General features: G+C 38.3%; 1 protein-coding gene across 5 annotated transcripts in view; it reads left to right on the plus strand.

Annotated features, from left to right (window-relative positions):
- The window catches only part of MID1 (midline 1), a 241450-nt gene that overhangs the window by 173537 nt on the left and 43453 nt on the right, over positions 1–24460 (plus strand). For all 5 annotated transcript variants that reach the window (XM_040533853.1, XM_040533871.1, XM_040533845.1 and 2 more), the window contains exon 3: positions 22977–23072. In XM_040533853.1, coding sequence (XP_040389787.1) covers positions 22977–23072 — 96 coding nt within the window. The remainder of the gene's footprint in view (positions 1–22976; positions 23073–24460) is intronic.

The raw sequence follows: 24460 nt of genomic DNA on the forward strand, positions 1-24460 counted from the left end.
TATTATTTTTAGTAAATGCTGGTAAGCAGATTATTTTTTCTCCAGGAATGTTTCATTTTTTGATAAAATTTCTGTTGAGATTCAGAAAGGGCTGGATGGAAAGAGAAAAGAAGAACCATCTCAAAATAACGTTTGTATTCTGCAGTAATGATTAGGGAGAACTGCTTGTTGACAGTTTATTCCTGTAAGTAAAGATATATACATATATATATACATATATAAGTATACATGTAAGGGGCGGGGGTGGGCATCGTGAAAGAAAATGATAGGAACTGCATGCTCCAGTCGCAGACAGGCAGTTAACTGAAGCTGTTAATTTAGCCATCTTGTTTAAATCAATGATATGGAATATAAAATTTCAAATATATGTTCAATGCATGCATTTGGCTCTTTATAGCCATTGAAATCTCTGCAGAAACACAGACCTCACACACCAACATATTCACACAAAATGAGAAAAGAGAACATGGCTCCGTATACACATAGCTGCGCTGAATCATTGGCGGCTAAAGTATAGGTAGAAGCTAAAGTCTTCTTTTTTGCTTTTCTATCTTGGGAATTTTATGACCAGTGCATTCAGTTAATACAGTTACCTTTCTACCACCATTCTCACAAACTTCTGCTGTTTTCATTCATTTTTCCTGGAATACATTTAGTCTACTGTGGTTCTCCTCATACATGTTTTCCTCTTCTCACACTTTTGTTCCTTAAGTCACGTGGGCTTCCTTTGTCAATAGTTGTAACTGTTTCCTTGTCATCCCTCCATGTGTCTATTTCTCCCTTTAAAACTCTCTAGAGGCGAATATTTATCCATAAAATTTATTTTTAATATTTTTGACACTCTGACCTTTAATGACATTTGTGGGACTTGACAGGTTCTCTCTGAGAGCTGTAGCTCAGCATCCTGTACACTTAAGCAGTACTCCTCAGCAGTTTGCTTGATTTTACCGCATTGCAGTTGAGACAAGTCAGGAACAAGCTCAGAAGGGGAAGCAGCTTGGTGAGAAACAAATGCAGCATGAAACAAAAATAAAAATCTCTGGGGTATGGAGAAAATCAGCCAGTTGCCTCTGTGCTACCAGTTTCCAAATACAAATTCGTTTCTCACATTTAGTCCCCTTAGCTAGAACAAAGCTTGGTAATTCAGGGCAAGATCACTTCAGCCTCTAAACTTCCTAGGCAATGAAGTCTGTATTCTTGTTTGTTCAGAATATAAGCCATATATCAAGGAATTCAGAAATAACACTATTCAAATGTGGTAATAAAAATTCTTTTTTAACACAAGATGTTTCCTTGTAGTCTTTAGGTATTTTGGGGTGTGGACTAGATTTTTGTTTTACATTTACACAGTACCTGGTTCTTCTGCGTGACAGGATTCTGCTACAAAAGACACACAAACACACACACACACACACACACACACAAAGCCACAAAGCACTGTATGTCTCTTCACTTGCTTAAAAACTGATTGCTTTATTGTAGGTATTTCACAACTACAGACTAATTCACTTTTAACCTCAGATGTGCAATATGCTAAATATTAGAAAAATGCAGGGAAAAATAAATGTTTTGTTGTTGTTGTTGTTTTTTAAACATCTGTAAAATTTACATATAGAGTTCATAAATTAGTTTAATTTTGGTCAACTATCACATGTAATTATTCAGTTGGTCACCTATGGGTTACCGTCAATAATCATTATATAAGTTTTAGACTAAATTCTCTAACATTTAAACAAAGTAGTATTTGAGTAAGTGTCCCTGGACGAAATTTTTTAGTGCTTGGCTCTGCCTTTCATTACTACAAATTTCTTTTAACTTCACAATTATTCACTAGTGATATTTTATTTGAAGATAAAAGCCTTATGCACTAAAGGAAGGGGAGAGTTTTCTAGCAGGCTCATAATTCAGTATTTGACTTTTCCTCTCTGTTAACAATTAGTATATTAACTGATTCTCTGAATATTGATTGTGTGTGTGTGCTTATTTTTGAATAGTTGGAAGTCGCACAACACATGTGGCAGAAGTGGCATTGTTCAGATAGGTCCCTAGTGCTGGGTAACTGTCTGCATAATTACAGCATTGATGCCCCTTGCCTTGCCTTGCCTTGCCTTGCCTTGCCTTCTTGCCTGAGAGTGGGGAGTGCAAGCAGAGCCATTGAGGAGACACATAATTCTTAAATGGGCCTTGTCAACACAGTCAGCAAGTGCCAACATCATGCTGAAGTAAAGTTTACAGTAGTCTTCATGTTTATTGTGCTTGTAACCCTTTTATCTAATCGGTCCCAATCAGGCTGCAGTACAGTTGACTGGTGCACGCACAGAATTAACTTCTATCCCTACACAAGCTGTCAGAATATTTGTATCAGCTGCATATAAAAATACAGCAAAAGTTGTGGGCTTTCCCAGTTGACACCTAACACACAGAAAGCACACAGCTGCTAGTGAAAAGGCCTGCACCACTGAGAGAGGCAGGGAGAGGTCAGGGGAATGTGCCAATTGTATCCTGGACTCACATTAAAAAAGAAAAAAAAAGTGTGGCCAGCAGGTCAAGGGAGATTAATCTCCACCTCTGCATTCATGAGACCCCACCTGGAGTACCGCATCCAGTTCTGGGGCCTCCTCAGCGTTGCAGGCCCTATCCTGACCATTGCAAAAAAAAAGCATGATTCCCAGTCTCATAGTTTCACTGTTCCCTCACGCTTTTTGTAGCAACTCTTATCCGACTCTCTTCTGATTAGTCTGTAATGCCGTTGGTGTGTAAGCAGGCTGCACGGCTACATGTTTGTAATGGGCCTAAAAAGGCAGAGGTGCTGCCACTACACAAGGTATGGCAAGTGGCAGCTTCCCAGGTGGCAGCTGTGGAAGCCCCTGGGCACTGCCCTCAGCCCAGTTTGTCCTCGCCTCATTAAATACTGTGAGGCTAGTATTTCTTTTTTTTCCTTCATAGATGAAGGAACTGAAACACACAGTGATGTCAAGTGGCAAAGGCCAGGGAATAAACATCACTACTGGGAATAAAAGTCAAGAGAAAATGTATGTGAAAACTTCTTCTGTAGTTTGTTTCCTACCAGCCTGTGCTCACAATAACGCAACTCTCATAACCTTTTTTTTTTTTTTTTTAATTTGCCAGATGCTATATGTTAGGAATACTTTTTCCTTAGACAAATGCTCAAGAAATTAACAAAGGTAACAGCAACCTGCTAGTTTAAAAAGTGTGCTACTGTGCACTGTAGCCATATGCTATTTCCAGAATTTCTTAAAGAAATGGAAAATCGTGGGTTGGTTTTTTTCTTCTTCTTCTTTTTTTTTTCTTCTTTTTTTTTTTTTTTTTTTCATGAAGGAATTGGGATTTGCTGGGATATCTATGTTGCTTATGTCAAACACATGAATTTTATACTAAAAGCAGTTTTTTCTTCCAGGCAGTTACTTATCCCTTGAATAAATACCAGTACCTAACAGTGTAAGAGAAATACTGAGCAACGAATAAAAGCATTGGGGAAGAACATCTCACCGTTTTTATATGGTAGGCTTTGGATGAATACTAAAATAACTCTAAACTAGCTGGTGGAGTCAGGCTGTAGCTTTCCTAAGTGGTCTCAACTTGTACCTGCATGTAACGAATAGACAGATCTAGTAACAGCATTCTTAGCACCAAGAAACCTTTTTTCATTGTGCAACAATTTTACCAGATTTGGCCCCATTGCAAGATAAAAGGAAATAGACTTTTGATATAGAAGGTGGCTAAAGAGAATGTATTTTTACTTGATATTTTCAGCAGTTCAGAATGGGCACTGCATATAGGAGTCTATTATTATTATTATTTTTTAACACAAGAGCACATTTCCAGAGGCAATCATTGGACTATTTATGTTTGTTTGTTTGTTTGTTTGTTTTTTCTCCTTACTCTGCATACAAGCAGAATTTCCAAGGTTGCAAAAAAGAGTTGTAAGAAACAACTTAAAACAGAATGTTGCCTCTACTGGTTTCATTTATATGATTCTGTTGTAATATGTGATTGGATTTCTGCTTGCAGATGGAAATACTTGGTGAACGGGAAAGTAGAGCTGATATCATAGGATCATTTGAGTATTATGAAAATACTGTCTGGAGATGAGTTTTTTTCTCTGTCAATACAAGTCCACACAAAGGCCATTATTAAGCTTGCAAAATTATTCATCTAGAAGCTTCCCCCTTTGAGGGAGTCTAATTTCTAATTCCCGTCTTTTTCCAATAAACTCAGTCATCCCCTTTCTTGACACTCAGTCTCCTTGCCTGCTCAGATACTTTCACAGTTGCATATCCTCAGCATCCCTGTCCCAGGAGTAACATCTCCCTGGTTTTACACCCACATATATTCTGAACCCTTTCCTTTGATTCTGCACCTTCTTGGACCTCCATGGATCCTCATTTATCTTCAGTTGGACCCCTCTCCCACAAACCACTGTTCTGTTCTCCGCCCAGATCTCTTGCCCCAGCGTCTCTGTCCTCCATGGCTTTACTTTCCCAGTCCCAGCTATTGCCCCACCACAGTAATTCCCATTTGCAGATTGTCTTCTGACTAGTGTCAGCCTTCCCCTGGTCCATCTTTAGCGATAATTGTATCTCTACTCACCTTAACGTTCAATCACCTCTAGCCCTTTCTCATTCTTGTATCTACCTTTATCTTGTATCCAATATCTACCCTGCTATTTTACCCTCTCACTGTTTTCTGGCTGTACTTTCAGGGGGGCTTCCAGGTTATCTGGCTCTCAGTTTTGGTATCTCTTTCCAAATAATGACTCATTTCTTGCTCCCTTTTTCCAGTTGTTCATCCCCTTTTCTTCCCATCATGCTATTCCAGCCTAGTCTCACCAGGAACACATTTTATCCATTGCTAGCCTACCAGATCCCATGCGTTTGTTGAACTTTCTGTCTCTGACCAAACTATGACGCTTGCTTCATTTTAACAGTTTCCTTCTCTGCTGGAATGGGTGATTATGGGGAGGATAACTGAGGATGCCAGAGAAACAAGCTCTTTGCTATTAGATCTGGAATATGACCATGCAAAGGTCATCAGGCGGGAGAAATCATTACCAGGATATTATAATTTGGTTCTAGTAGCCCTGAGCTGTACTGTGATGGTGCACATACCATCTGTCAGCTGGGAGTCTGGAACTTGACTACCATTGACAATCTGTAGAGATTTTAGTTGCAAAACTGAGATATACATTTTTTTATTTTTTTTTTCAGGCTTAGCCTGAATTTTGGGGGACTGGTAGCAAAGGACAAATATATCTGACATGTATATGGCACAGAAACCTCTCCTGCCAAATTTAAGTCCAGCTTTAAGGCACTGAAGCGGCATTGCAAGACTTTTTATCATAGACCAACAGCATATTTCCTCTACCTTAATTTGTGAGATTAGCTGGTGGTTTTGGCTCACATTTTCAGAAGAACAAAAATTAAATAAAATGATGCCAAGGAAACACTGTTTGACATTGCTGTATGTGAAAACAAAATGCAATAATGGGAAATGTCAAATGTCCATAATCATAGGTGAAACTACCCTAAATCCCTATTCATATGAGTAATAGCTTTGAAAACTCTGAAATATGTTCTAAGTAGTCAAGGATAAATGATGACCCGAGCTATATCTCTGGAAATCCTCTCATTCTTCTTCAGATAGAATTCAACTCATTCAACTGACTCAACTGATGGCTGAATTTAGCCCTTTGTGTTTAGCAAAACTACTACTTTTTAAAGCTTGCTGCAGGTAGATGCTATAAGTTCACAGATTTCTAAGGCCAGACATGACCACTGTGACTACAGAATCAGACATTTTGTGCAGCAGAGACTGTGAATTTTTGCATATTATTTCTTTTATTTTAACTAAAACCTACTGTTGAACAAGAAGCTATCTGTTAGTGTACACCACCTATCAATATGCATATATTTAGGGGGGCTATTTCCTGGGTTGTATTCCAGAGAAGAAGTTGAGCCTAATGGCCATGATGACATGACTGTATCTTAATGGGAACACCACTGGCAAAACATTCCAATTAACAGAGGATGTACTGAGCTGAAATAAATGGTTTTAAGTGATGATCAGCCTGGTGTGAAATTATAAACTCCATTGTTAGTATTGAAATGTCTAATTACAGCTTGGATATAGAATAGTACTCAACTTTTAAAATCTATGGGACTAAACTGAAAATGCTTTCAGCTTTTTGCAAAACCTCCAGGGACAAATGAAAAGTGTAATTTTTAGCTTGCATTTTTGATTTAATTGGTGCATTATTTCAGTACAAAGTATTATATAGTATTTCCTTCCTCTTTCTCCAGTCTTTTCTTTAATTTAGTTTTCACAGGATGTCCTAATTAGAAGAACCATACTATATACCCTAAAAAGAATTAAGGTTTTCACTTCAGCTAAGTGGCATTTTTTGACTGTGCGAAATAATAATTATTATTATTACTATCATTATTATTATTTAAGGTGAAAGAGAAAAACAGGGCAGCCAATTTATTCAGGGAAAAATGGGAAATAATAGGAAAAATATTTACATAAGGATTTATAATTCATTTAGATTAATTTACTCTTCTTTACTCATTTCTAATTTCTCTTAATTTAATATTTATTTCTGTGTAAAGCAACCCATACATATTTTAAGGCTTTTTCTTCCTTTTGCCCTACAGCTTTCATATCAAGCAAACAAATGTTAAAAGCAGACTTGAATCTGTTCTCTCCATTGACGGGTTTTAAAATTAAAGCTCTTTGAAAATTTCATTTCATGCAGCCCGGGAGCACTAAGTAACAACTGTCTGGTACCACAAGCTGACAGACCGAGTCTTAAAAAAAAAAGGTGACAATTTTTCTACCCTTGCTTAGAGTGCCCAAACAAGGTTGAGTGGAGAGGAAAACAAAAACCAAACCAAACCAAACCAAACCAACCAAGCAACCAACCAAACAAAAAACAGATTTTTCTTTTTAGTAGAGTATATGAGAGATACTCAGTGAAAGCTGAAGATGCCTTTGAGTTTCAGTTCTGTGTTATTTACTATTTCTCAAGATTGCCCTGAAAGCTGAAATGACGCCCTTAATAAATTACAATTTATTTCTTTGTGGCAGATTCCCAGTGAAGTAATAAAGGTGAGATGTTTCTGTAATAGTACACTATCCAGAAAATATATTATTCACTGAAACTTGATACACACTTTAAGATATGAATTCAGTGGACAGATTAAATGAGGTTAATAGAACAAGCTATGTAGCTGTATTATATACTTATGTTTTGTAAAGTGTGTTAAATAGTTTAATCAAATGTATAAAACAAGTTGGCACCTATGTACTATAATGATGGGCATATTAAGCATATCTAATAAAGCTTACAAGCTTATCAAAATCTTAAAAGCTGATTTTCCTGAAATCTGTCTCTTTGAATATTTAAAACAAAATCTTAATTTCATACATATTTATTAGTTCCTTGTACTTTTATAAAACTTATATTAGCATATTTCACATTTTGATATTACAGATCTTGTAGCTCTGGTAAAAGATAAAATAGTACATAAGAAAGCTTCTAAATAATACAGCTTAGTAAGTTCTTTTTATAAACATGAGTTAAGGCTCAGTTATCTAAAAAACATGTGTACTTTCACATTTTCTGTAAAATTTATGATTTATGGAGATAAATATCTTGATTGCTGAACTATACAATAATGCAGGTTGGAAGAGATCTCTGAAGGTCATCTTGTTGAATGTCATGCACAATGAGGACAGGTTGATCGAGGACTATGTATTTGTAGTATCTTCAAGGACAGGGCCTCACAGCCTCTCTATGCAACCTGTTACAGCATTTGACCACTTCAAGGTGGTAACAAGCCACACTTGCAGTGAGGGTACATAATCGGCTTGTTGTCCACCAGGATCCCCAGGCCTATTCTACAAACTTCAGGGTGAACAGCTCTTTTTTCAAATACACTGTTTCCTTAAAGAAAATTTCCATATTGTGGTGTCGGATGCATTGCTTCTATGGTGATTATCTTTCATTCAATTTGATTTCAGTGCAAGTTGTTTGGCACTGAGCCTCAGAAGCATTCTAAATGTTAAAATTTCATTTCTACCTAAGACATCTCTGAAGTTGTGGAGAACTCTGCAAAATTAAGCAAACCAGACTTATATTTAGTTTGAAAAGCTTCCGATAGCTAAAGTCATACACCGGAGACATAGTGCAGTGCATGTTTTGTAAAAGCCTTCAAGATCTGGACAGACCCAACAGGAATTAGTGAAACTTCTCTTTTCAGATGTGCCGTTTCAAAATAATATTGAACAGCAAGAAAGCAGTTCTTCATAAAATGTCTCTAGATGCTAGTTTTAGCAGTGTGAATTGGGAATGTTTATTCAGTAAGTTTTCATTTTGCTCATATTTCAATGAACTGTGGAGAGGGCAATATAATTCTTTTATGTTGAACTTAGACATCTTTGGGTCATTACTTTTGTTGTCATTAGTAGTCATGCATGTGTGGTTCCATGCAAAAGTTTTATATCAAAGTTACCTGTACTACTCTGACAACAAAGTAATAATTAATCAGTATCTTGAGCATTTTACAAACTTGAGAATTGGACCCACTTAAACCTAATGACATTAAATAATTCTAACTGCAAGGTGCTGTGGCTGGGTTGGGGCAATCCTAGGCATGAGTACAGACTGGGAGAAGAACTCCTTGAGAGCAGCCCTGAGGAGAAAGACTTGGGAGTTCTAGTGGACAAAAAGCTTGACCTGAATCAGCAGTGCACACTTGAAGCCCAGAAGGCCAACTGCATCCTGGGCTGCATCACCGGAGTGGCCAGCAGGGCAAGGGAGAGGATTGTCCCTCTCTGCTCTGCCTTTGTGAGGCCCCACCTGGAGGGCTGCATCCAGGTCTTGGGCCCTCAGCACAAGAAGGATGTGAAGTGGTTAGAGCAGATACCGAGGAAGGCCACGAAGATCAGAGGGCTGGAGCACCTCTCCTGTGAAGAAAGGCTGAGACAGGTGAGGCTGTTCAGCCTGAGGAAAAGAAGGGTCTGGGGTAACCTCATTGCAGCTTCTCAATATTTAAAAGGGGTTTATGAAATGACCTGACATAGCGGGTGGCATCCCTGCCCGTGGCAAGGGGATTGGGACTGGGTGATCTTTAAGGTCCCTTCCAACCCAAGCCATTCTGTGATTCTATGATGATGATCTCGAGTGCCCAGATTGCTTGTCAATATAAGCACATGTTACTGGCACATGGTGTCTGTACAAGAGGAATGAAGAATCTCATTCAAAGCCTACTGACTCATTAGAAAAACTAGTACAGTCTTCAGTGGGTTTTGGACTAAAGGCATTTGATTTTAGGGAAATTCTATAATCTATAAAATAAAAATCACAACGCTTCTCTTTCCTAAAAGAAACTGAAAGTCATAAAGTACAAAACATGAAGTATTACTAGTTTTCTCTATTAGGAAAACTGTTTTTATCAAATTTGATTTAATCACTTAAATGACTAACTCAAGGGGCTTTAAGACCTCATAGACTTGGTGTATCACTCATTTCTTTCAGTTACATGGTTACAATGGAAACAAATATATTGCATGATTTGAGTTGATGTTAGTTTGGGGAACAAATGCATTATTACAAAAACAAAAATCCACTGAGATATTGAAATACAAAGTAGAATAAGATCCTTATTAATTAACAAATCCTGGGTAAAAGCTAGTTTTAAACATGTAAGTATGTAGAATAGGAAGCACTCTGGCAGAAACAAACGCGGAAAAAAAAAAAAAAAGCAAGTTAATGGAGCTGTCATTTCAATATTCAGTAATATTATCTAGAATGTGCAGTTTTCCCAAACGTAATTCCCATATCCTGCATGAACAGCTACAACAAAGTGAAAGGCTTACTGACGCCAACTTGCTTTCCTGTCACCATGTAACTGTAAAATATATGTACTTGCAGAAACAGTGGAGCAATTGGGAAAATAGAGCTGCTCTTGACATCAGTTATGCCTGCAATGTATGGCATAGTCCTGCTGGCACCCCCTTGGCTCTTTGCACAACTATTTTCTCGGTCATCTCACAGAATTGCGTGTTTATGCACAGGGCAAACAGGTGTTTGTGCGGAAAAGAGGAATCTAAGCCTCTCCATCTGGGAGAGCCTGATGCCCTGAGGTTTGACAAGTGTTGCAAGGATTTGCTTTCCAAACTCCTGGAGATAAAGGTAAGAGTGGACCAGGACAGTAGGAAGTAGATAGATGGTGGTTTTCCTTTCTCTTGTGTAGCTACATTTGGTTGTTACATGTGTAGTGGTTTTACTCAGGTGGGCAGCCAAGCTCCAACACAACCGTTTTCTCACTCCTCCTCCTCAAAGGGAAAGGGGGCGAAAATATGATGAAAAGGCCTCAACATTTGAGATAAGGACAGGGAGATTGCTCAACAATTATCCTGATGGGCAAAACAGACTCAGCATAGGGAGATAGTAAAATTTATTGCCTATTACTAACAAGCTAGATATATGAGAAACAAAGGAAAGAATCTAAAAACACCTTTCCCCCATCCACCCTCTTCCGCCTCCTCCCCCCAAGCAGCAGAGTGGAATGGGGAAAGGGGGCTGCAGTCAGTCCCTGACGCTTTGTCTCCGCTGCTCATTCACGGTCACTCTCTGCCCCTGCTCCACGTGGGGTCCCTCCCAAGGGATGCCGTCCTTCCCAATCTGAGCCTGTGGGGGCTGCCCCCAGGCTGCAGCTCTTCAGGCACTGCTCCCACATGGCTCCGTACCACAGGCTCCATCCATCCCCCAGTAGCAAACTGCTCCAGCATGGGTCCCCCACGGGTGGGCTGCAGCTCCCCCCAGACCCCCTGCTCCTGCGTGGGCTCCTCTCCACAGGCTGCAGCTCCGGCCCGGGGCCTGCTCCTGCGGGGGCTCTCCATGGGCCGCAGCCTCCTCCAGGCCACATCCACCTGCTCCACCGGGGGCTCCTCCACGGGCTGCAGCGTGGAGATCTGCTCCGTGTGGGACCCATGGGCTGCAGGGGGACAGCCTGCTCCACCAGGGGCCTCTCCACAGGCCGCAGGGGAACTGCTGCTGCGTGCCTGGAGCACCTCCTGCCCTCCTTCTGCACAGACCTGGGGGGCTGCAGGGCTGCTTCTCACTCCTCACTCTCCCAGCTGCTGTTGTGCCGCAGGTTTTTTGTTTGTTTTTGTTTTTGTTTTGTTTTGTTTTTCCTTTCTTAAGTATGCTCTCACAGAGGCACAAACAACATCGCTTCTGGCTCGGCTCTGTGCAGTGGCGGGTCCCTTTGGAGCCTGCTGAAACTGGCCCTTATCTAACATGGGGCAGCTTCTGGATACTTCTCACAGAAGCCACCCCTGCAGCTCTCTGCTACCAAAACCTTGCCACGTAAGCCCGCTACAGCATGACCCTATAGTGTTCCAAAGAAGGAATGAGTTGCATAGTTGAAATCAGCTCATACTGGGCAAATCAGCTCAAAATACAGGCACAGAGTTCAGTGAGCTAGAATAAGAGCCCAGGGTAATCTGTAGCTTGATTTCACTCTAGAATTTGCTAATACACACGCATATCCGTGGGTACACATGCACACGCACACAGAGGCACACTTAAATCAATGCTTTGATTATAGATACAGCTCTTTTAACTAATAAAAATGCTTAATACAGAATAAAGTAAAAAAATAAAAGGTATATTTTCATGGGATGTTCTAAAAACTGTTGAGTGTACAAAATGAGGCTCAACACTGAATTAGTGTAGTGAGACCTCAAATGCTATTGCTACTGATGCATAGAAATATCAGAGAACACTTTGTACACCTTCTACATCTTCACATTGCACTTGTTTTGCATATCACAGTGCATGTATGAATGCCTATGTAAGTGCATGCTTGTTTGTGCATGTTTTATATAGTTAAAGAGGAAGTGCTTCTCACAAAGACTGTAGTCCTGTCTCTCACAAAGAACAGATAAGCAAAATACATACAAAACTAAAGTATTGTACTGGGTGAATCAAGTCCATGCCTTCTCTCCCAAGAAAACTTTGTCTGAGATCAAAATCTAAATTAGTTAAATAAAGGCTCCAAATAAATATTTCCATAGGCCTCACAGTTTTTATAAGTTCCCAAAGTACTATGAAAAGCATACTTACGTAATCAACTGTGGCTTGTTTTCAGTGGAAAAAGTTTGCCAGCCTTGATAATATGGAAAACTTCAAAGGCTGCGATAAATCAAATGAATAATTTGTCTGGAGGTAGTCTGCATAAATCGGTCACATTATTTAAAAGTGTCAAATGAAATCTTAAGATCACTCCCTCTCTTTCTCCAGTAATAATTGGATTTGTATGTCTCCAAATTGCTAGTCTTTCACCATAATGCAGGGGCATGTATTTTTCACTGCCCGAATGCCTATCATGGTAAATGGTTACAGAAGAGTGGCCAAAGATACATGGGAGGATTCAGGCAGGCTGGTTCTCCATTTTCCAACTCTTAGCCTACCTGATGTGAAGATGAGGAGGAGACCATGTAAGAACAGCTCACTTCTGCATCCCTAATTTAGAAAAGCTGGACTGGGTAAGATGAAAGGGGCTAAAATTCTATGTAAATTGTTCAAAGATAAATTAGAAGGCTTCATTTGTCACGTGATTTCCTCTAGAGGACCGTCATTTTTGAAGGAAGAAGAGGTAACAGAAAAATGGCTTTTTAAAATTATCTTGATTTTTCTTAAGTTTTTAAGGTTTTAAAGAAGAGTTTGGTTATACATATCTCTTGCTGCTGTTCTAGAAAAGCAATGGTGGAAACATGTTTATTCTCTGTTATTCATAAGTATTTTGTTCTTAATTGAGCATTTATGAAATTCAAGGCTATATATGTACTTGAAAATTGCTTTGGTTCTCTATGCATGAAATGCTCTCATTTCTGAAGCCAAATTTACTAACGCAAATTTGGATGTTTAATATTCTAACCAAGACCAAAGAGAAAGTATCTTTTCCTTATTCTATTACTAAAATATTCAAAGTCTCTTGCTATTAGCACATGTGGCTCTCTTATTTATTCTTCTAATTCACTTACGAAAGGAACATGTAGATCTTTCCTGAGGGTTCTAGCTTTCAGCTGAGAATCTGAAATGTGAAGAGAACAAAAAAAGGAAAATTCCATCTCAGAAGCTGCAGTGCAAAATAAAATGTTACAAATGAAAACAGTGATACATGAGCATGCCCTTGTATAGTCTGAGTGTGAATTCTTACAGGTGCGCATGTTTGGGTTTCTGTTCACACTTTTTTACTAAAAATCTCCTTTGATTTCATATGGTGTAATCTAGCTTCTTGACAACCTACAGCAGAATTTTTAATTTTTAACATAATGTTTTAAATATCTTAAATGATCAAAGTTCTGTGATACTACCTGAAAAGTGTTGTCCCAGTCCACTAATTCTTACTGAGAGGAAGTTTTACCTTGTATATGCTTTTGAGCTGTATGTAAACTGAATCAAAAAGTTGAAAATAATATCTGAAATATAATGACAGTGCCTCAAATATTGACAAAGTAGAACTGGCTTGAGTTACGTTAATGGTTTGGTATGCTACAAATGATTTACTATCATAAGAACATAGTAAAAAGAAACTATGAAAATATATGGTCCACAATCTTGCAATCATGCCTTCCTGAGTTAAAATTCACTACTTTGAAGTATTCCCTTGCAATTGTTCATATTAGAATGAGCAATTTGTTAGTTCATACTAATTAATTAGTTCATATTAGTAAAATGAAGCACATCTGTTACTATTTGCAATGCTGAAATAAGTGATTTGTGCAAATCTATGCCTCCAGATAGGATATTTGCTTTTGGTTTGCTGATTACTTTTTTTAAACTTTAAATGTATATCGTCAAAGGCTGTTAAATAAAAATCTGTCTTTGAATTGTTGGCTCCTCAAATGATAGTTTGATTAACATTGAATTGATTATTTCATTTTAATCTGAATGAATGTGCAGTCCAATAAGGATTGAAAAGTAATATCTTAGGAGGGGAAGCAGAGCACTTATTTACTTGGGGACTTCCCTGGCTGTAGCATGCACCTCTCAGCCCCAGGGTACTTCCCTGAGCATCCGAGTTACTTTCAGTCCTTCCACCCAGAAACTCTTGGCACTGTGCACGGTTGGCAAAGCAGGAGCCAGCAACTGGGTTCAACTCAGGTTCATGAAATCTAGCAGGAGGTGAGGGTGCATCATTACAGAAGCTGGGCAGGCCACAGCATGGCCAAAGCAACAGGGGCAAAATAAGTACATGTTTTGAAGTAAGAGTGGTGAGGGAGATGAGGCTGTCTGGGAATAGTTTTGGGTCCACTGCTGAGGTAAGGGGAGAAAAAGCTTAGTGTTGTACATTAAATGAGAGAGGATATATTTCTGCCTGCTATTTTCTTTGTATGCTTTATTTTCATATATCAGTTGGAAATATGAGGCAAAATGGAATGCTATTTTTGTCATAGCTATTTTTCCAGTGCATTGATATTTAAATCATACTGACACCTGAACCTGGTTTTCCAACAAAAAGCTCCTGTGGTTTTGTTTGTTTGTTTGTTTTATTTTGTTTTGTGTGTGTGTTTTTTTTTGTTCTTTTGTTTGGTTGGTTTTTTGTGGTCAGTGGGTTTGAAATCTGGAGATGATCTTTGATGAAGTATTGGAAATAAGAGTTAAACAAGTAAGAAAATAAACTTCACCAGAGTACAAAAGAAACATGAAACAAAATCTGATTCCAAATCATGATTTTTACTCTGCACTTTATACTCACTACTTGATTTAAAATCAGCTCACCACCATCACATTTTACGTTTTAGTAAGTTCCTTCCAGAGGAATACAATTATACTAAGATTATTTAACATTATTCTTTGTTTTTATCCATAGCAACTTATAAAAATCTAAGACTTAAATATAATAACAAATCTGTAGCTGCAATATGAATCAAAGATTATTTCCCTGACTCCTAAATTAAAGATCTGGTGCTTGGTCAAAAGTTCTGAACAGAATAATGTTGATAAATTATTTTACCAGCCCAGATTTGCAAGTATTATGGAAGACTCTTTAAGCCTTCTTTTCAAAGAAGTACTTAAGCCTGTGTCTAAACTTTAAACGTGTGAGTAACTCAAGTTCACCACATTAAATTCTTTCAGGGCATTTACTCAATATAGTATAGTATTTTAGTATACTGTCTAGGAAATAGGATAAATGAGAAGAAAACGGAGAGATTTACACTTTTGTCTAGATCTAGCTCTAACTGTAGGCAGCAAAGTGAAGAGCTTGTGCCAGAATGAGCACTAAACTGGAAGGATGACAACCTTTTTATTGCAAGTAACCTACTGCAGCTGGGGCCTATTCCACTGGAAGGCAAAGATCGAGCCACCAATGACTTCAGTGGCACAGAACCAGCATGCAGCAGAATGGAAGAACTAAGTCATGGTGTAATTCTTGGCAAAATCCTGGATAGTTTTTAAGAAGAAAAAATACTATAAAACATAACGGTAAATGGTTCTTTTCTTACTATGATACACCCTAGGTCAGAGTTGGGTCTTTCTGGCTGACCGTTTGGTTGCCACTTGCCTGATGTACCATGACATTGAACAGTGGGATGGATTTCCCAAAGAAGTGCTGCGCTTTGCCTTTACTTGGGCTTTCCGACAGTGACAATATGGTTCCAAACCAGCAGCCAGAGCAACAGATGGGAACAGATATACCTGTTTCCTCTCTGTAGAGGAATTGCACTGAAATTGACTCCCATTTCTTTAATAAATCCCTTCAGGTGGTCTGCTCAGCCAAAGTTCTGCATGCTGCACCAGTAGCAGACAAAACTAGTGTGTTCCCCAGGCATCCCAGCCCTTCCAGCCATGCGAGGAGATGGAGTTCTAATACCTTCAAGAAGGCAATTTACAGAGGTCCTACAAAGTGATGTTTGCCACGCTGAGAAACATACACAAATACAGGTGGTTGCAGCTCCCTCAAATGGCAGCTTTGTCACAAGCCAGCAGAAAGAGCTGAATGAGGTTTATGACAGCTCCACAGGTCTACTACCTAACACAGACCAAATCACCATGTTGACTTTCTCTGCTGCTTGCCTATCCAGCTGTCCTTCCTAACCTGCCAGTTTAGCTTAATACTGAACTGCTTTTTATACATACCTGGTTAGATAAAATGGAATTTTTTCAACCGCAAAATGCAGTAATGTGTATTGATTGATTAAAAACAGATTTTTTCCATAATATAACCTCTCAAATAAAATATAAACTTTCAAAAATGTTTTGGTAGACATCTGTAGAAGCCAGGATTTTAATAACACTGCATAAATTGTGGTTCTTTAGATGAACTTTTTGCTTTCTCTTCCTATAAATGTCTGTCATTAGTTATGGCAAAACTCAGAAGTTCGTTTTTTGGAATGAATACTTCCCAGATCTTGCTTGCTCAAGATTAGATTAAACGTTTCATGAGCAGGAGCTCTTGTTGAACTCCTGGGTTCAAATACGTCCCATGTCTTGGGAGTTTAGAAGCAGATGCAGCCAGGATGCAGCAGGACAGCTGTACAACCACTCAAGTTCTCCTTTTCCCCCTTCATTGCATTGGATTAGCCAATAGGGAATAAGCTAGAGAACTGTCTAGCTCTCCTCAATAAGTCTTTAATGATATGCTTTAAATGCAATCTGTCTGGTATTTGCTGTGCTCTTTTAACACTTCAGCTTCCAGTTTGACTACTGCACTGAAGAAGAAGAAAAAAAAAAAGTCAAATATATTTGTGCCTCAAATATATGTACAGTTTTGCACACCTTGAATAGCTCACATGTTCTTCCAAAACTGGTATAGTTTCAAATTTATTCAAATGTTTAAATGTCTTTCTTGATTCCTGATTATTATCCTAGTCCTACTTTGGTTATTTATTCATTAGAAACAGGGCTGAACTAACTCCCCAAGATCCCAGCCAAGCCAACATTTGGATATCTTATATTTTGATTGAAATGGGAATTTCTTTTTTAAAAATTGCCTATCCTAAAGTTAGTTCTGTCACTGTCTAACTTGGGACAAAGTTTTGATAAGAAGTTTGAATGCCCTGAGAAAACAAGTTATTCTCTATGTTCTTTCCTCCTTCCTCCCCCACTTTTTTTTTGTGTACATCCACTTCACATTATAATACAGAAAATAACTAATCAGTGTCAGTTCCATTGGCCTGTGTTCTTCGAAATCATGGTCTCTATTGCAGTTATAACAGTCCTCAAGTACATATATTGTTTCTTTCCCAAACCTACTACAGCACATCAAAGGAAAACTTTTGCTATAGCATGCTATATATGGCTCTCATCCTGTCCTTTTTCCCCAGAGGCCACAGCTGTGAAATTTCTCTTATGCTCTGAAGAGGGAAGAAGAAGCAGTGAAGGAAGACTAAAGAGCATTTCAGCAAAGCAACTCATAAGGCAGGGTAGTGTAGCAGTGTACCTGAATCAAAGGCCAGAGCTGTGGCTGGAAATGGCAGGCACCCATGTTATATTGAGGGTATAGCTTTGCGGAGAAGTGAGAGAACAATTGTAGGCTTTCCTTAGAATATTGTCCTCTCAGTTAATAAGGTTTCTGTGTGGTCAAGAATCTGAAATGCTTGGATTTCATTTACTTTTCCCAATGTTGCATTTTAAATAAGAGCTAACAAAAAAAAAAAAGGCTACATTCCTATGAAATATAGCAACAGACCTGATTTAGTTAATATTGTTTAAGCCATAGTGACTTCAAATGCAGCTATTTTTATTGCACTTTTAATAATAATAGTCCTGGACAATTAATTAACAGAGCAGTATCTCAAGGGTCTTTCCTTGTGATATACTGTAATCACTCGAGGTAAAAAGAATAGTCCACAGGAGTGTATCAACATCATAGCTGTTATTTCTTTTCACGTAGAAATGTGGAGTGCAGTTGTCAAGCTCTGCACATTTGAGACTTGAGGTCAATCATTTGTATTAACTATAAATGTTACCATTCCCTGGCTTAAGAAATACAGGGTCGAGCATGTGTATCCTACAGAAGAGCAGTCATCTGTTTCAGAACAAGTACATAGAATAAAAATTGGCTTAAGTTTTTCCATGTGCACCTGGTATGCCCCTTTAAATAAAGAACACCAAAGGAAATATTAAACTCACATACACCCAAAACCTGGCTCAAAACCATGCTTAATATTCTGACAGTTCTTCTGGAATTGATTGGCAACTTTTTTAATAGATTAGACGCAAGTCCTAGAGGCAACAGGCCTGGTTCACAGGGTACGTCACTGCAACGAGGTGGAAATGTAACTGGAGCATATGCAAGTATAACTTCTTCGAGTTAGGAGGAAAAATAGTTACAGTGAAGATGTAGTCGCATGGACTTTGTTAGCAACAGGGTGCGTATTTATGATCTACAGGGAGTCTGCATATCCTAAAGTCTGATCTGCCATGTCATCACCACTCTGGTTCCCCTGCTAGCTTGACTAAAATGGAATTTGATCGCACTTCTGCTTTGTGGTGTTTTATTCCTAATCTCTCTTCTACTGTTATGTAATTGTTTGGCTTTTGGTCACACACTTTAACCAATCAAGTCTGAAAATATGTAATCTCTCTCAAAGCACTCCAGTGAACAAACAAAATGCATTAATTTGAAAAAGCTCTCAAGTGGTAAATTCTAATGAATACTTATATTTAGCAGTAGCAGGAAAAAGAATACCTCTAATGAGAAAAGGAAAGTGACTTCAAATGGAATTTAAAATCTCATTGTAGTTGATAGCTGTAGCTTTCTTTTGTGACCCTTTGAGTAGACATATTTATGGAGCAGAAAAATGCCACTGAGGAATTCTCAGGGATGTTGCTCTCTCTGCTGTGACGTAAGTCAGGAGTACACAACTCAGCATGTTTCTTCTTTAGAAGCTTACAGTAATTTATTTTGACAGCATTTTCAACCCATATAGTAGCTTAGGACTATCTGTTTGTGCTACCTCCTATTTTAGACATGCAATGCTTTGCGTGAGACTGTTGATTTGGCAAAGGGCATGGGTTCACATTTGGTTTTCATAGACTGATAGATTTAAAGGCCAGAAGAGACCATTATGATCATCTAGTCTGACTTCCCCCTTCAATCAGGGCATGAGCCTCACGCAATCATTACTGCAAAAAGACCGAGACTTCACTGTGAGCTAGACAGCAGCTTAAAGAAGACATCCAGTCATGAGTTGCATTCCTTTAGTTTTTAGAATTAATTTTTCCAACTTCAGATTCCAGTCCCTGGATCATATCATTTTGTAGGCATGCAGAGTCTAAATGAAACATCATCCTCAACTGTCCTTTTCAATTATGTCTGTGATTCCATCTACTTGGATTTATCCCCAGATTATAAGAATATTTATGTTGTACAGTTGTCAGACCGTGCTAAATGGACAGTAAGCATTCTCTTCACTTTGTACTGGATATTGTAAAAAACAGCTGTGAAGCATACATGAATTTTTAAGATCTCAGGCTAGGTCTGCATTGGTAAGTCGTGAAGCATTCAGCCTGACTTTTTTTTTTTGGCTTTTGAGAGCAGTTTTTATTCACAGGGTTAACATGTATGAAACCTGCTCACAGAGATAATGTACAGCAACTCTTGTCCTTCTTTTTAAAAGTCATCCCCTGAATTTCTAAGATCAGCTTTTAATAGACAAAGAAAATTGGCAAGTGAAAAAAAAAGAAAAAAAAAAAGATAAGGAAAGGCATGTTAAAATGTTTCAGTAATTATGATTTAGTTAGACATTTTCCCAAAATACTGTTGTAATTCACCTGTGAGAATGGCCATAGAATATCAGGTGCGGGGAAGGAAGATGTTTTGAATAAACTTATTCTGGCACTTGTTTTCACATGTACTCATCATAATCTGGGAACACACTTTCTCCAGAATGCTGTGTGATAGCCAGAGTGGTGCAGTGGTCCATATGTGCATGGAACAGGGGAAAAAGCTAGAGAAAGATACCGCCAAAAGAAAATTCAGGTAAATATACTGCAAGAGTTGATTGAATTTTAACAACCTTTAAAATTTTCAAGTTAACCCAGTTTTAAGAAATGACATTCAGTACTTGCCCTAGTGAAATCGGGAAGATTGACATTCATTTAAGAAAGCATCTGCCAGTTCTTACTATTTGGTAAAGCATTAATATAAACTGATGTTCTTCAACAGAATTTTAACAAAATTCTGATACTTCTTGACCCCAATCTCTTGCTTACCAAACTGCCGTGAAAAAAATCCAAGCTTTCCAGCTTGAAAATAACACTGTTTAAGAGCTCTTGAATGCATTTTCTCTAATTTTTGTAAGGCAACTCACTAGTGTAATGGTTATCCTGTATTTTTATGACTGATAAATACAGACCACATCAAGAGACACATCTGAAACCATAATAATATATATTGGCTTATGTTTATATTCATTGGAGAGAAAAAATATTCTAAAATCTTTATCCAAGATTTAAAATAAACCTATGGGTAAATAAATTTCTGTTTCAATGCAAATTCTTATTCTTCATGTACTAATGGGCTTTGTTCAAGACAAAGGTTTTAAAACCACTGTATTCCAAATTCCATAACAGCTTTGAGAACATTTTTTCTTCATAGTATGTATTGGCCCTAATTGTTAACATTGATTGTGTCAAAAAATACAGTTGAAATTAGGCAATCTAGAGTATACAGTTTTCATCTTACATCTTTTGGTATAAATATATCAGAACATGCACATAATAAATACATAGGCAATAAGAAGGCGCATAAATATAATTTCAAGACTACTTGCACATTTGGATCCCCTCAATATTTTTTTTTAAAGACAAAGGTTTTCTGATACTGTAACTATATATGGTATTTAGACTTTGCATGTGAGTCTCAGCCCTGCAAAGGGACATCTAACAGCATGGCAAACATGCCTTTGCAATTAAATGATTGTTCACAGTACTGCTTTTGGAAATATAAGATACAGCTCAAACTGTTCAGTAAAGAATTCCCATTCTTGTTACTCTTTGTTTTTAATGGGCTATAAAATAAATGCAATGTAGAAGGTATTTTTACAGCCAGAGTTTGTGATACATGATACGCATGGTTGGGCTGGGAAGAAAATGCCCAAATTATGTACTTCAAACACCCATCACGCTTCTCCAAAGAGTTACATACATAAAGCCATCAAAATCCTGTGATGTCTTTAATGGGACAGGACTGACTAGCTCCTCCAGTGTTTACAGTTTCGGCTCTGGTAAACGCCAAAGTATGCGTGGTTCAGCAGTGAAATACTGCCAGCTTCATTCGCTTGTAGCCAAAGGCAAGAAAGAGTAAGGAGACTGCATGGCTGCAAAAGGGGAGGGCAAAGCACAAGACATTTTGAAACTGCATGAAATAGACAGGAGGTAACAGTGCCTAAAAACACATAAAATACGTGTGTGGAGATGGTAGGGATGGAGGAAAATGAAAGGATGAAAAGTCAGGAGAGTTAGTGATAGCTGAAGGGCCTTAAGTAACATAATAGCTATATCGCGGGGAAAAGCAGGAGGGTGGAGAAATGAATTCATTTCACTCATCTATTCACTCATCTATTACTAAAAGATGAGCAGGGTTGAAATTAAGAAGAGTTCTGCAGGGGCACTACAGGCTTTATGAGGAGGGCCCATTTCTGGTATTCTTGTTCAGCACCTCCTAGATCACTTTAGTGGGGACTGATGGAGGATAACATACAATTAAAAGGCAGAGATTGTCAGCCTGTCAGGAATACTAAGCAAGGTACTAGTCTCACATACTTAAACAGGTGAATAACTATGAGGAAAAGCTTCTAATATGAGCTGTCCTCAGGATTTTCAATATGAAATATATATATCCAAAGTTATTGAAATGTATGAATGTTTACAGTCAGGACTCTTTTTAATGGACTGTATTTTTTTATTCTGTTCTATTTACTCAAGTTATACTTAGAAATTATTCTGTCTTTGTGGAAACTTTGCATGTTATGCTTCCAGAAGGTGGACTTTTATGTAAACCAGCAGCTATCACGGGATCTATGCTAAAAAGCAAGGAGCTGGTAGTTGCAAGTCCCAGGGTGCATTGCATGGTCCCAGTCCCAGAGCAGCCAGATCAGGGAGCAGGTCACAGCCACCACAGACCACGTCTTCCTCATGCACTTGCATTTCCTTCCTGTGGGTAGGGTGGGGAGGGAGGAGGCTGAACCATTTGTTTCTGGATCTCTGTCTCACATGAAATTGCACAGTGGCCAGGATGTGGCTTCAGATCTGGGAGGCAGAAAGCACTGCTAGCTCCCACAGTTGGGGATATTTGTTGTGGCCATAATCGGTTGATAAACACAGGCACAAGCCACAACATTGTCTCTCAAGAACAATCAGCGAGTAGATATTTTATTCTTGTGCTTAGAAATGATGGTTTTCTTTAGAATTATTTATTCAAAAATCTGACTGTACTGAAGTAGGGAAATAAATCAATTACATCAATGCCCCAGCAGTGTGATCAATGTCCCACTACTGAGTCCTTATGAGTGTGATCCCAAAGGGGCACATGCTGGGAGACCTCAGTTAGCAGCAGGTTGTTAAATTCAAATGTCAGACTAAGAGCATGGAACAAGGAGTCACTTTTTTCTGGTAAAGCATTTTTAACCTCCCTGACTTCTACTTACTCTGTTATTTTTTCCACTGACTAAAACAGATTGCTTAATCTAGTTTCTAGTAGGTCCTTAGAAAGTATTTTGTGGTGAACTCTTACCACGAACATTTCAGCTTTCTTGTCTTGCCATGCTTGATTCATGGACAAAATATCTAACCATGCACATCAAAATGAATGTCATGTGTTGATACCTGTGTAATTACATAATTCAGATCCTGAAAGTACACCCATTTTTCAACTGTTCACTTAAATTTTAAATTCTTCAGAATACTAATGTGTTCTTTTCTTTCATTTTGACAGCAAAATTTGGAGAGTAACCTCACCAACCTTATTAAGAGGAATACTGAACTGGAAACTCTTTTGGCGAAACTCATTCAGACCTGTCAACACGTAGAAGTGAGTACTGACCTCCATTTTAAATACCTGTAAACTGAATTACATTCACTTTGAGCTTTCAGAAATGAAAGTTTATACAAAAATGTAAGAGGTACAAAACTAAATTAAAGTCATGGTAAACTGATTTGGAACTTTGTCACTGATAAATGGTATTCTCAGTACACCTAACCTCCTTTACATTCCTTCGTATCCCCTTTTAATTATGATTTAATGTTTGGATGGCCCCCACCACTGCTACACTTGAGCACACCACTCACTATCTGTAGAATGCTTACCCGCTTGGCTCCTTTGCCACGCAGAGTAATATTTACTGGTTGAAAACTAAGGCAAAGAAATAGTGAGGTCCAGATCCACAAAGATATTTAGCTTTCTATCTGCCATTGATTTTATTTTTGTTCATCAGAATTAAGTATCTAGATACAGATGTGGCCTCAAAAGTCATGTATGAACTGTATTTTTCTTAAGAATAATAAGATGCCTGCAATCCTTTGAGCTGCCTGAATATATCACAGAAGGGATGGACCTGAATCCAGATTTCCTCCAAATCTGGGGGATATTTAAGATGGCTCTTTGAGGGCTGCTGCTCTATATGCAAATTAAAATACTCACAGACTAATTCAACCATGGGAGCTTACACAGGGGGGAACAGAGTCCAAAATAAACTATTTTTTAGCAGAACTTTTCTGTTTAAAATTTTCTGCACTCTTAAGACCATTTCCTCACTGTAAGACAGTATATTCTGCTCAGTGAAGTCAAAACAGCTATGAACAAACAGCTTCCTTGTCATAAAAAACTTGCAAAAGACAGCAAGAGTTTATGCTTTGTGTCAGTAAAATTATACAAATATCCCTGTGGCATTGAAATTTTATCACCAATGCTTTCATCATGGTCAATCTCAACTGAGATTCCCAGGTGACACAAGAGATACAAAATATTTTCTCCTCTCCTCCAGGAAAATTGTGGATGAGGAATACTGGAAGAGTAAGAAAGGCTCAACATTGTGAGGTGTGCATGCTTGTTGGCAGATCTACTGCATTTATTGAGATACACTGAGTTCACTGAGTTGATCATTTGAAGTGCTATCAGATTTCTTAAGTGCTAAATTCAATTTAAGACAAAGTACGAAAGTTAATGGGGTAGGAATCAGAGAAGCTGGCACAACATAAATACTGGTGGTTTAGAGTGGAACAAGCCTTAGACCTCAATCACAAAGAAAAAGGTATTTTAAGTCGAACAGCTAATTACTAGCCAGATTAGCAGAGAAAACTTATTTTCCCAGTGCAAAATGCTTGTTTTTTTTTTTTGTTTGTTTGTTTGTTTTTTTGCATTACAATACTGCCTGTTGACTTGTTTCTGCAGGGGAACATTTGTCCTGACTGCATTGTGAT

The sequence above is a fragment of the Cygnus olor genome, chromosome 1 (assembly GCF_009769625.2).
Source record: "Cygnus olor isolate bCygOlo1 chromosome 1, bCygOlo1.pri.v2, whole genome shotgun sequence".
Classification (NCBI taxonomy): Eukaryota; Metazoa; Chordata; class Aves; order Anseriformes; family Anatidae; genus Cygnus; species Cygnus olor.